Below are 13734 nucleotides of genomic sequence, written 5' to 3' on the forward strand. Positions count from 1 at the left end.
TTAATTCCTTCAGACTAAGACGGATACAGACGTATTGAATATCCCTTATACAAGTAATGACATATGTTTTACAAAATTCCAAGAGTTGTACAGCTCTTGAGAGGACCACGAGCTCTGGACGTAACTCCTGTCGTAACTCCTTGATATTTACAACCAACTAAAACATTGTAGTATTCCAGCTATTCCTGGGTGAAGTGAAATGTATACGGTTCAAGGCTCTAGTTTGTCTCAGAGACAGTGAGTAAGTAACCTAGCAGGTGGTGTCACAGGCATTCTTCAAGCATTACTTTAATTATTAATTTAAATGCAATTGAGGGTGCAGACAACAAAGAGCTGAAAAGGAATAGCTTGGCAGAAAGTGAGAAGAAAAAGAGGAGGAGCAGAAGGGCAGTGCATGAATTATACATTTACTCCACAATCAGAGGTGCCTGCCTTATTTATGAGCAACCAAAAAAAAAAAAAAGAGCCCACACAGCTCAGCTCGAGTTGTTCTTTGTCTGCTGTGGAATGCAATAGCAGTTGCCTTAATACTTAATGACTCTGAGGTTTCACCCAGACACCCCACCCCACACACACACACACACACAGCCACACAATCAGTATGTTTACATGATGTTAGATGACTAAAAAAAAGTGATTATTTTGTTAGTGCGACCAAAAGTAGACTTTTGAAAATACATAGATGTAAACATCTGACTGAATTGACACTAAATATTTATTTTAAAGATAACGGTGGATGGATCATATCAACAGTCGCTCTGCACATGCTCCACAGGTGCCAACCCCACCTAGCTTTGACCCTCAAATAACAGAAGACGCTGGTAAAAAGAAGATAACAGAGAGAGGGAAAAAGGTGACCAAGCCATGGAAAGCTACAGTTGTTATTGCCTGTGACTTAATAGGGGCATCCATGTATGGCGACACAACTGTGCCAAAACTCAGTCGAGCGAAAAACGAGATGGACGAGAGCAGTTTCACGTACTTGCGATGTGCGCACAGAGAGCATATCTACGCGTGTGGAATAACATTTCTCCAGCATTCACAACTGAGTTTTGACACGGTTGTGTCGCCGTATCCATGAAACATCTAATACTACTGAGCTGGAAGGGCGGCCATATCGCCATCTAGACACATCCATTGTCCAATTACACTGCGACTCAACTGTGCATGATAACTTACTGACTGATGCCCCACTTCTCTGTTGAGAGCTCCTTCTCCTAAAGGTCATTCATCATCTAAAGCCCCTCACACTGTAAAATTAGAAAAGGATCTACGGGACTTTTAAACCTTGGTGAAGGCAATTAACACCATCGCCTTAGCAGTGTGGGTTTTTTTTCCCCACCCCCGTGTCACCCGCGCGTGAATTGTGACGTCACAGATGTGCCAGAAACGAAAAATGAGCTCTTAGTGATAATATTATGAGTCGTTTAGATTATCTGACTGATGACATGAATAATACTGAGCGCTGGATGATGAATGTCCGTCACAGAGGTTGTGGCGGACATGGCACATCACTGGCAAAAGAATGATTAGACAGACGAAGCTGGAGCCGAAGCTGATAAAATTGCACACAATTTCCATTTGTGTACGTTTTAACCCAGGATAAAAATGTTGGGGTTTTTTTAACCAGTGGGAATCTTCTGCAGTGACAAAATTACAGTGAATGCAACTCGAGCTCCAGTTATCACCTACCCTTGGGTACAGTTTACATTTCATGACAATTAGACTCAACAGGAAGTTTCCATCATGTGGGGTCAGATTGGTGATAAAGAGGCCAGCGGGCCTTTTGCCGTGACGTGGCCTGGGAAAGCCAAACCTTCTGTGATCTTCCTTAAAAAACAAAAAAATCTTGATCTGCGCTCCAGCACATGATTTACTGTGTTTACTCCCACACCATCACACTGAATAATGTTATGGTGACAGACGCACTGGAGCGGAGATGAGGAGCTGATCACATAATAAAATACTTCCTCTGTGCCAATTGTATTAATTCTAACTGTCCATAAATCTGATTTATGGCATCAATAATGAAGTCACATTTTCCATCCACAGGATGAAAAGTGCATGTCTGTCATGGCTGCGCCAGTCACTGCAGACTGAGCAGACAGTAAACAAGATAAAGGAAGTCAGCCCGGTTGGCTGCGTCTCACTGTGACCACTGACGCTGTCCCAATTGCTCTTCATCTCAAATGAAAAGAGACCTGGAGATTGTGTCTCAATGTCGGCCAACAACATGGAAAACATGACATGCCACAGAGGGGAAGAGCTGTCCTAATCCCAGGCTGCAGTCACATTCCACCCCTATCGCCACTTGTTTATTTGAGTCTCAGAGACACTTGTAAATGTACTAATCCTACCTGGACCTCTCTTCAGCTTCCACTAAGAGCTTCTTACACCACTGGTTCCTTTCAGTATCACATTCAGATGGAGAAACACCTTGGATTGACTGCGTGAGGCTGATGTTTGATAACCCTCTCTTTTATGTGCATTTCAAACAAAGGGCTTTATAAACGGGGGCCAACCTGGACAAGTAGGCTGGTAATTGAGTTGTAGATTTACACCGCTGCGGGGAATAAACAAAAAAGTTCCGGAGAGGTTAAGTATAAAGGACACTTCTGAAACAGTCAGCCTGGAGTCAAAAGGCTAAGAGCCCGGTCAGTCACTGTGGCTTTGACACACATTCTGCTTTCCCATCGTTCTGAAACTCACTCACACACAAACACAATCTATGGGATTTATCTGCAGGGAATCGCAGCTTTGAGTGGAGCAGCATGGAGCATCACATCAGCTTTTAGATTCTTACATTCTAATCTTCTTTGTCAATGTGACTCTTGGCGTGATTAGTTTAGTAACGATATATTAACACAGACGACAAATAAAGCCGCGGGATAAAGTCCAGTGTCGGCTTTGGAGTCTGGGAAGGGAAAAGGAGGCCTGGTCGACGAGACGTGTGCGTCCTTATCTGTAACACTCAGCCAATCCGTCCTCGGATTGAGAATAAATACCTTGGACGACAGCAGATTGTCTCAATGTGCCTGGCCTTTATTGCCGAAAGAGGATTGTGCAGCAGCTTTGCTTTCATTAATCTTTCAAGAAAATTAAATCCCATCTGACACAGAGAACATGTAAATCAGGCATCTGTGAAAGGTTGATTATCTTAGAGAGTAAGTAAAAAATAAAATGAATGGCTGCCATTAAAAAAGGCCCTACTGATCAATAAAAGTACAGGTTGGATGTAGGATAGTGAGCATATTTCTTCAAGGACAATTTCCTGGAGTGCTCAGACTTGGATGGCAGTTGATTTGAGCTTTCACTGCCGGAGAAATCTGAACTGCACGTCTTCGCCTGCTCTCCTGTGGCCAAGTCCTTCTTTTTTTCTTTGCTGTGGGGGGTTTTCATTCTCTGCCACCCACCATGTGAATAATGAGCTCTACAGATAACAGCCAATGAAGCGACCCCCCCCTCTTTTGCCAATGAAACTTAACAACCATGTCCAGATCAGGTCCTTCCTGCTGGGACTGACCAGCCCTGCCTTACACTCCTCCGCCACCCACACTCACACTAACACTCACACTGCGTCAAACTAGATCAAATAAAGGGGGGAGAAAAAAAAAAAAGCAGCTACTCAGAAGCAACAGGGAGACATCTCCACACGATCTCCACCACCCCCAGATTTCTTTCACATAAGAAAATCAACAATCAAGCTGTTTTTTTTGGACTGACAATCCAGACGCTTCCTGCTTGACAGATTGATTTCTAGTCCAGCGTGCTTTGAGGTGTTGGTGCTGGTAATGTGGCAAACACGGGGAGGTGAGACGGACGTCTGGCCTCAACCTGACCAAAAGGTGCTTTGAAGTCTTTCTAAGCATCTAACAATCCCCAGTCATGCCCCGGCCGTAAAATACCAACCAGCACCCACTTTATCACGTCTTTTCAGTCAGCTTTCCAAATGCACTACCTACCAAACAAAAAGCCTTGTAAACTGCGCACACAACAAAGCTGCAAGTGAAAGTGATGTGAAAGTATTGCCCTCTTGTTCTTGCTTTTTAATTGAGACCGTTTGAAAGGTTTCGGCCGAGCTCCGAAGCAAAGTGAACAACTGGGGGGGAAACTGTGACCATTTTATTTAGGTGTGAGAAAACGTGGGGGTTGACAGTGGGCTTTGAAAGACACTTTTTTGAATGAGACATACTCGCATTCCAGCGATTGTTATTCAGGCAAAGCGCTCCGAAGGCTTCCAACGTGTGAGGACGGAGGCACATCATAATCCAAAAGCGCAAACACTTATTCCTGCGCTGGTATGCGCGGCTCGAGGTGTGATTGGCGCGGAGCGGCGCTCAAATGAGCCACCTGGGACGCGCGAGACATCTATGAAAGACAAGTGCGCGGTGTTGCGTTACGTTCCGCAAACCCATAACAGATAAATTGCGGGAACATCGCAGCCTTGTTCATAGAAAATATAAAGTCAACAGCCCGTTTTCAAACGATGTTATATCACCAGCTGGTGCAGTGTTATTTCTCTTCATTGAGAGATCACTGTGATTCTTTGAGAGTTCAGTCCCAGTGGATGAAAAGTATACTCGTTTTTGAAAATTCTCCATGATAGGCTGCGTGTTTACAAGAGAAATAGTGCAAATTCTTCCTCAGAAACTTCAAGTGATGGACACTTTCCAATGCCTCTCAACAGGCCAACATCTCAGACTGGAGTCCTTTCTTTTTCTTTTTTTTTTTCCTTGCCTGAGAGAAGTTTAAATAATGAAGTGCACTGCTTTGTGCTCAGACTGGCATTTAGCTGCCTTCAGTCAATCCCAGTATTTGATTTGGAGCTTGGATCACCCCCGTGGGGAAAGAATACCCTGCTAATACCAAACATTCTCTGACTGTGGAAAGATAGCTGCTTGCCTCTGCACACTCCAGCATGTATATATGCACACAATCTGTTTTTTACACCAGAAAAAAAAGACACCCTGGAGTTTGTACAACTTCCATGGAACACATGCAAACTTCTTAAGTGTGTGTGTGTGTGTGGGGATCTCAACAGCAGAGGAAGACAAAATGATAATAGTTTGTGGAAATGCTTGCTTGTCTGTTCTCCTGGCGTCTCCATGCTGAATAGAGTTTGTCTGCAGGTCCAGTGTTATGGCATAATAATGACTCCCAGCTCTCCAAATGCATGCTGAATAGAGTTTGTCTGCAGGTCCAGTGTTATGGCATAATAATGACTCCCAGCTCTCCAAATGCACCTCGCTCTGCTCGGAAGAGAGAGAGGGCAAGCGGGTTAATTATCATGACAATGGGGACACTGAGAGCGGGGCGACTTGGGACACTGCATACGAAGTAACCGCCGTGACTTTGTCATCGCCAATGGAGAAGAGTGGGAGTTGTGATTTCCTAAAATGTAGACAGATGGACGGGGTCACAGCATGACTGTCTAAATTATGAGGCGGCCCTTCCACACATTTCTCTTCACAGGCGGAGAGCTCTCATTTGGCCTTTTAACAGAGCTCAGCGTGGACAGGCCTTCTGCCCTGACGCACTCCCAGGGAGCCACTGCCTTTATCTCTCTGTTTGACTGTGTGCTGTTCATAAAGTGAAGAGGCTAATCAATGGCTGTGGAGCTATTCACGGGGAGCCACTGTAGAGCATGGGCCCATTTGGAACAATTGTTAAAGTGGCCACAATGGCTCTGTGTTTTGACACACTAAACACAGGACCTAAGTGTGTACTCAAGCCACTGATGTGAATGTGAAGTGTGGGGATGTTTGCTACCAAAATATTGACTTCTGGCTTTAAATGAAGCTTCCACACGGTGTGCCCGCCTGCATCTTAAGTGACCCAACTACAACCCGAGCATACAATAAAATGAATTAAATTCAGAGAGCCCCCTTAAAGCTGCACGCACGAGCAGAATAGCAGACTGCCACAGTTGCGCAGCAGTAATACAAGCGCGTCATTATTCTCCACATCAAATACAGCCTCGTTTATTTGCAGAGGTTAAAGAAACGCAAACCGGCGTGCCTGTTACAGCGGGGAGAATAAGACGTCCATTAAAGAATCTTTGGACATTTGAGTCTCAGCGATGTTAGCTAGTTGATTATGAAAACAGTATGCTGTGCTTAGACTCACAGCCAGCGAAAGCCTTATTCAAACATTAAACTCTGCCGAATGACAGGGGACCGACTAGTGCCAGGAGCCGATGTTGGCCATCACAGTGGAAAGGCAGTTTCACAGCATTATGGAGAAAACAAAGGAGGTTTGCCTTCCTGCGAGTCTTTTCCACTAAAGTGAAAGATACACACTGGTCACGGTTGATTTACAACACTAACTTTTTAACTCATATTCTGCTTAGGAGACACCCAGACAACCTTGAGTTGACTACGCGTTGCGTTCGGACTAGTTAATTATGGAGTTTAAGAGGTGCCAAAGCACCGTGTTGTGACTCTCGGCCAAGGAGTGCAAGGAAAACAACCTTTACATTTGCACATGTTAGCAGAAAGCACAAAGCACAATAGCTCTGTTGTATCCCAGGCAAATGCAAATAGCCAAGGAAACAATTTGAAAGTCAAAAAAGGGGGAAATTAGAAATCAGGCACAAAGGGTTATTTTGCAAGTCAGTTGATACTGGACACTGATTGTGATTAATATGAACACCTGTTTTGTGATGTTAAGCAAGCAACGCAATTAAAAAATTCAAACGCTCGTGAATTTCCAATCAATCACCAACGCGGCAATTGCAATACTGCGATTTGCCAAAAATGCTCAGCATATATCTCTCCATAATTACACCATCTGTGGACTTTTAAGAGAAATTCAAAAAATAAACACAAAGATTACGTCTAATTTGTCATCACTTGCACATAAAACGCTTCCTGTGTTTTACTCAAACAGAGCTTCGTGAAGGGGAAACCTGTCCTCGTGTGAATGTGTTGTATATGTCTCGTTTTAGGTCGCCGCCGGCTAACGGCATCGAATCCGGGTTTTTACGGTCTGTTTGTGAGGAGGTGAGAGCCTTTGACAGCCACAGGAAGTGTTGTTCAGAGCGCTCCTTGGGCCGGGCTCTCCTGGCGTATCATCCTGCTTATTTCAGCTCCATAGAATCCTTTCTGACTACACAGTCTATAGGGTACATCTCCGAGGGCCTTGTCAACAGCTCCAGGAGAGTCTGACGGAATATGTCAGCACCATCTTTTCAGAAGAGCCGTCAACACCAGCTTTGTAACCACCTTCTCTGGGACAGAGCATGAATCACAAACAAGCGTTGCGGGAGGCGACGCGGCCCACTGAAACTCAAAATGACAAGCCCATGGAAAACAATCAAACTTTGCTTTTTGTAAATTCAAACTCCTTGGATTTCTACTCATCTTTGTTGTTAATTCTACTTAACTGTGAGCACTGACAATAGAAAATGATTAAGAATGAAAGCAGAGGCAAATTGTAAACGTCGGCCTGAAAAGAAAAGGTTTTCTCTGAATAGTCTCTGTCAATAGCTCTTAAAGTGATTCCTGCAGGCATGACAAAACTAGTCCTGTCGTGACTCGTACAATTTATGTTGTATTATCCCGTAATAATGAGGCAAGTATGTGGCATGTGTCTCATTCATGAAAGAAGTGAAACCACATTACCTTGGAGCACTGCTTGTGATTCTGGCACCACACCAAGGATCCATTATTCTGGAGGAGAGGAGAAAAAAAAAAACATCATCAATCACCAACGATATAGTTGAAAACATATTTATAACTTCCAGCTCATGAGGCAAACATGTCGCTTTCTCCCCACTCCTCTCCCCTTACAATTCATCTTCATAGCACTTTCCTTGAGTCCCGGCCACTGTGATTAACAATAATGCAAACAGCAGTCAAATTTCAAAGAGTGCCTTTGAGTCAGCGGTGTGTGCTGAGTGAGTGTATGTAACCTAAGCAGGAAAGTGGGGTCAACAGCACCGGAGCCAGGGCAAACCTCTGGTCAGTTTCAGCAGAGCACGGTGACCTCAGCCTTTCTGAGGACCTGTTTGATCTCCTCACAGACTTTCCCCTGAGGTCACCGAGGTGGGAACTGGTGTCAGCACTCCCCTGTAGACGGCAGATACTGCCAATTTCCTCTAATTGCTGTGGAGGTGCCACCCTCTTCAGCCCCAAAGAGCCACACATTTGGTCCTAATAAGTGCCTTGGATTTAAATGTCCAGTGAAGGACAAGTAAATGGCCTGTGCAAGTGGTCATTTCCTGAGTTCCATCGGGAGGAAGAATAATGTCGTCATTATGCTGTCGTTCTCTGCAAACAAACTCGACGGCGAGTGCGGGGCTAGTGCTTTGGAATAAATGAGCACCTCATCAACATGAAAGAGGTAAAATGTTTAAATGTGCTGTAAATCACAAAAGGTAGTGCTGAGGTGAAGGTTTTGGGTTGTTTTTTTTTACTTTTGGCCACCGACAAGCTTCATAAACCTCCAATCAAAGAATCCAGAGGATACAGTGTAACACAACACGAGTAGTTATTTAAGTGTAGGTTCTTGGCCAGAGTTTCTGAGGGTTGTAAAATGAAAGCATTGCACAGAAAGAAGCTAAAACGTTGTGTACAGTGAAGGTCAACCAGGTCAGGTGGGTTCACCACCACAGCTCACAACTGTGACAACAGTGGAATCTTATTAACGGAATCCAAACCAGTCGGTGACTTAGATGTGAAGTTCAGTTTTTTGGATTTTCTTCAGCGCTTCTGTACGAAAGTAATGAAGCTGAGAGACAAAGCCAAACCTTTGGGGTCTGCAGGCAAAAAGTCTGTTTAAGTTCAATGTCAAGTTCAAAGCCTTCTTCCTCAATGTAATCCAGAAAAAAAAAAAAATTCCCATGAGACCTTATGAGAGAACTTATCATTAAAGGGTTTAATTTGACATCCAGTACCAGTATGTGCTGTGCTTTTAGTGTCAAGGATAATGGTCAAACGGCTTCAAAGGAATTCATGATTGTGTATGGTCATGTCTTCAGAGAATCCCTTTAAGTAAAAACTGCAGATAAGGATGAAAAATATGCGAGTGATTACGGAGAACAGAAATAGTTTTTGTTAACAAATGAAGAGGACACGAGCACAAACTTTGTCGAGGAGTTTAGTGTGCGTCAGCAGCTTTTCGGTCCTTCTGTGAGAAATTCAACACCTCTCCTCTGTCTGGCTGATTAAAACAGGAATTATTAATTATGTCACGTTTTAAAATCCATACAGGTTGTTTTTTTTAACCTATGATCAGCACAGCCAAGCCAAAACTCTCCGAGCCCTTTTTGTGAAACCCCGTAAATGAAAGCTTTGACATTTACACCTGCAGTCAACACCTCTGGATAATTTATACAGATTGTCACAACTCTAGGCCACGTCCTAAATCATCGGCCCAGTTTTTGACACCTTCTCTTCGCTCGTCCATCAGCCGTGACAGGGCCCGATCCACAGAGGAGCTAATTTTGCAGCATGACAGCATCCATGTAGCAGAGAAGCTCAGCAGGATGTTGCCCCAGCTGTCCAAGCCTGACCCGACCATGTCAGGGACCAACGGGGGAATAATTATAGGTCAGCACTTCATCCCTCTGACTCACCATGACATTCCTCTGCAGTCTGAACATTATGCAGCGCTGAGGACTGTCAAGGACTCCGGTGAGTGAATGCTTTCCAGATATCCTCCTGTGTGACTGGGGTCTAACTCGCTGCTTTGTTGGTGACACTGGTGGAGTCATGTAAACAGGAGGTTTATCACAGAGGTACATTTTGGTTGGTGTCAGCTGAAAAGTCAGAGCAGGTGGCCAGGGGCGTGTTGTATTGTCTAGACAACTGAGAGGAGCGTAGACAAAACCCCCTTTTATCTTTATCTCTGAGGGTAGAATTCCACCTTTTCAAAGTGGAAGTCTCGCTTTTGAATCAAACGGATCTCGGTTTACATTGGAGAAGTGTTTTTGAGGTCCATCTAATCCTGCCTATATACTGGCGAATGGAAAACTAGTGGAAAATGTCGCTGCACTATGAGCCCTTGTACCCTTTTGGCCGAGTCTGACTGGAGATAGGACTTCAAAAGACGGACTGTTGTCTCTGTGTGTCCTTTAACTGCTCACGGATCCTCAGGCAGCCACCAAAATAACTTCTCCTTAAGGGCACATGTGCAGCACCGAAATAAGGGGCCTCAAGAATAAGGTTTCGGGTTGAGTGGATTTAAAGGCTGTGGTCATTGTTCTCATCAATTATTCAGTTTATATGAATAATTTGACAGGGGCTCTGAAAATGAGCTAATGAGCTAAGCTCAGATCCAATAGTAACATAAAAGGGTATGTGAGAAATCGCTAACAACTCAGGTATAAAGTTGTCTCCACACGGGAATGAACGCTGTTTGTCAAATGAGGTAGCTTGAGGTGTTGCAGCACTGGGGCTGAGATTTACCGACCTGACTGTCATGGTGAGCATTTACAGAGAGTTAAGGCCGAGCGACATAGACTTCTATTCATTCACTGTCTTCACCAGTGAAAAACTCCACACGCCCTGGCTGAAGCTTGATTCCACCACAGGTTATTTAATATCAAAGGCGAAAACAAGGGGACACGGAAAAACTTCTTTCCAATGTTTTTCTTCTTCGCCCCATCACAAATCTCTCAAGTAAGATGCTTAGTTTTTTTTTTTTTACTGAGCAGCACATTAGAAATGAATGACTGGATTTAAAGTGTTAGATTTTTATTGCTCTGAACGCAATAACAAGACCTCATGGACACACCTTGCTTTTGGCTTCACAGGTCCGCACATAAATAATCCACTACAAGGCTGATGCTTTCTGAATACACAATTACACCGAGTTCCCAACTCGCTCTTAATATTATAGAGTGTCCGAGGCTAATATTTATGGTTGGGTGTTCCCCTCTTGTCTATTATACTAGGGTGACAAGTTCCCCCAATGTGGAGTAAAATGTCAATAAATCTGTATTTGGAAATACTATTACATCAATAAATCTGCAGAAGCTATAAATCTTGCAACCAAAGGTCTACCCATGTGTATCCCCAAGTCCCTGGCTCCAGGACTGTTTCCATTTCACACCAATTCATACTCGCGACAATTAAAACAAGACTCTGATTTGTCCTCTGATGCAGACAAATAGAAAGGCGAGGGCGCGTGAGCGTTCATCACTCCAGCGTGTCAAATTAAAGTTCAGATGAGAAACAGCGCGTTAGATTCCCAGCTACAAAATATGTTACTGCCTCTCGTACCATAACCAACATAAGCACTGGTTGATACTGATTGCTAGGTATTGAGCAGAACAGTAGGCAAAAATCACAGGTTTGACAAACAGCCCAGGCATTTATATTCCATTTAAGTGGAAGGTCTTGTTTGTCTTGCCTTTCCTATCGGGTATTGAATGTCCCCCGAAGGATGTCCCCTGAATTAAGAGGTCTGTCATCTCAGTCATTGGAGTGGAGCTCTGAGCTGCCTGTTGGCCCCTCTCTGTAACACGATCTGGCAGAGAGGCACATCCACCTGTAGTGCTGACTGAGCATGTGCTCCAGTGTTGTAGCAACAGTGCATTAGAGCTTATCACATTTAGCACAACTGGGAGCCAGCAGTTAGCAGGAAGGTGACCTCGGCGGAGCTGCGTCCATAGCTCACTGTGCATCCTCTGCATGCCTATGAGGTGTGATGCTGGCATTTATTGGCAGGGCCAGGGGGGTAGAGGGCAGGAGGGAGGGGGGGTTAGGAGAGCCATATGTTTTTGCAGCTGACCAGATCAGATATCTCCCCACCCCCCATTTTCACCTGAGAGGACTGAGGAGAACACAGTGCATAACACTGTCCTTACAGATTATCAACCATTACCTTCTACTCTGAGACACACAAGCACAAACTTTGCTTATCACTTTTCATAAAAATGCCCCCCGCTCTTTAGAGGAGAGCACATCCCTCTGATTTTCTCTTCACTAAACAAGGCTGTCTAAGAACACGAGGCTCTGCAGTCAATTATATCAACTGTTGTTCATTAGGACTTGAGACATCACCAGTTGTCATCTCTTATTTGGGACGCTCATTTTTTTGGTTATCTGGATTCTTCTTCCTTGTGTATGGCCTCCAAATTAAATAGCAAGAATTGACCGCCTCAGGTCTCCGTGTTTCATGGAGGAGCAGCACTGAGAACCACTGCACTCGATCAATAAGGGCTTTCAAAGTAAAGTTAATTGGGGACAGGGAAACAATAAATGCACTCCGTTGATTCACGAGGCCCAATTACAAATTCACCTTGCCGCACAAACGTTTCCCCAACAATTAAAGGGATTAATTCATTAATGCACCTTTTGAGAGAGCGGAGCCTTGCAAATGGAAATGAAGTCGAGTACAAAGGCGGTCACCAGACAGATAGCTGGTGGGAAGAAATAAAAAGAAGCAAAGAGGAGAAGGATCAGTGACCGGTCCTTTTCTCTGGAGTCCTGAGAGAGAACAGTGTGTCCAGCGGAGGGTGAAAAACAACTTCTGACACCACACATACCAAATCAACCAAGGTATACACCTAATTTATAGGAGCTCTTAATGCACTGCAACACAATCTGCTTTGGGGGGGGGGGCAGGCGTGTCTAATTTCTACTATGATGGCAGTGATTTCTCTCAAGACAGAGGATGAGAATACCTCTAAGAATAAATGAAAATATAGGAATAGAGTAGTAACAGAAGTTAAGTCCATCACATGTGTAAGAATTAGGGGAAAAAAATCAGTAATCAGCCAGTTATGAATGGAAACTATCCTCAATAAGAGCCACTCGTCAAGTATCAGCCTCAAACACACTGCAGTGTTAATCAGATCTACATTAAAGGGTGTCACTGTGGTCTGCGACCACTATCACGTTCACACTGTACAGTATGAGACAAGTTCGCAGGCAGATCTTTAATATAAAGATGCTTAAAGCTGCAACTGGTGTTCATTTCTGACAGAAACAGATTAGACTTATGCTGTATGTGTATAAGTACAAGCATCGACTGTAATAACAATAATCATAATAATAATAACAAGAGGTGACTTCGCACTTAATAATATTAAGAATATTAATAACCCTTTTATTCAGTGTTTTGGACTGGTGAACACATGCTCTCGTACCTGAGAGTGCTTGAAAAAGGCAGAGATGCGAGTAATGTGCAGACTGAGGCATCTCGAGGCGCATCTTGCTCGGTAAATGCTGCCGGTGAAGAAAGAGTCGTCCTGCTTCCTCGCGCTCACACTTCCCGGGCTCCGCATCGCCGTAATCCACAAACACAGAGTCACACACGCGCTCAGTCGCCCACAAAACATCGTCCCGCCGCTGTGCATTTAATCCCCTCCACGGATCGGACACTACTGAGTGCAGGCTCCGCCGGAGAAACTAAAGAAACTTCAATTATACACTCGGGGAGGAGTCAGGAGGCGCACGTGCGCTGTGATTGGAGGATGCCGCGGTGACTGACAGCCACGAGAAGCGTTGAAGCAGGTAGACTGCTGCTTCTCTGACACTGATGCTTCCTGTACAGTTTGCCTCAAATAGTAATGAAACAACTATTCATTTGTTTTTTTGAATTGTGGGGGAAACAAACCTGGGAGAGAGGAGTGTATGACAATAATGTGATGATGATGAAGTTCTTTTGAGTCTTTAACACTTTCATTGGAGAGATACTGAAAAGAAGTAAGTCCCTCCTTGGACATGGTGATGATTTGGAGGCTGAGGACTGTTGGATCTGATGATGCTCCCAGGACTGCGCGGT

The 13734-nt window shown here is 44.3% G+C and overlaps 1 protein-coding gene across 1 annotated transcript in view; it reads right to left on the bottom strand.

Moving 5' to 3' along the window:
- LOC122760534 (anosmin-1-like) overlaps positions 1–13338 on the bottom strand; it is a gene marked incomplete at its 3' end in the record, with an annotated part of 31815 nt that extends 18477 nt beyond the window's left edge. Inside the window, exons 1-2 of the mRNA XM_044015619.1 lie at positions 13097–13338; positions 7623–7670 (exon numbers count right to left, since the gene is read on the bottom strand). Coding sequence (XP_043871554.1) covers positions 7623–7670; positions 13097–13306 — 258 coding nt within the window. The remainder of the gene's footprint in view (positions 1–7622; positions 7671–13096) is intronic.
- Positions 13339–13734: the final 396 nt, after the last annotated feature.

The sequence above is a fragment of the Solea senegalensis genome, unplaced genomic scaffold (assembly GCF_019176455.1).
Source record: "Solea senegalensis isolate Sse05_10M unplaced genomic scaffold, IFAPA_SoseM_1 scf7180000013721, whole genome shotgun sequence".
In the NCBI taxonomy this organism is placed as follows: domain Eukaryota; kingdom Metazoa; phylum Chordata; class Actinopteri; order Pleuronectiformes; family Soleidae; genus Solea; species Solea senegalensis.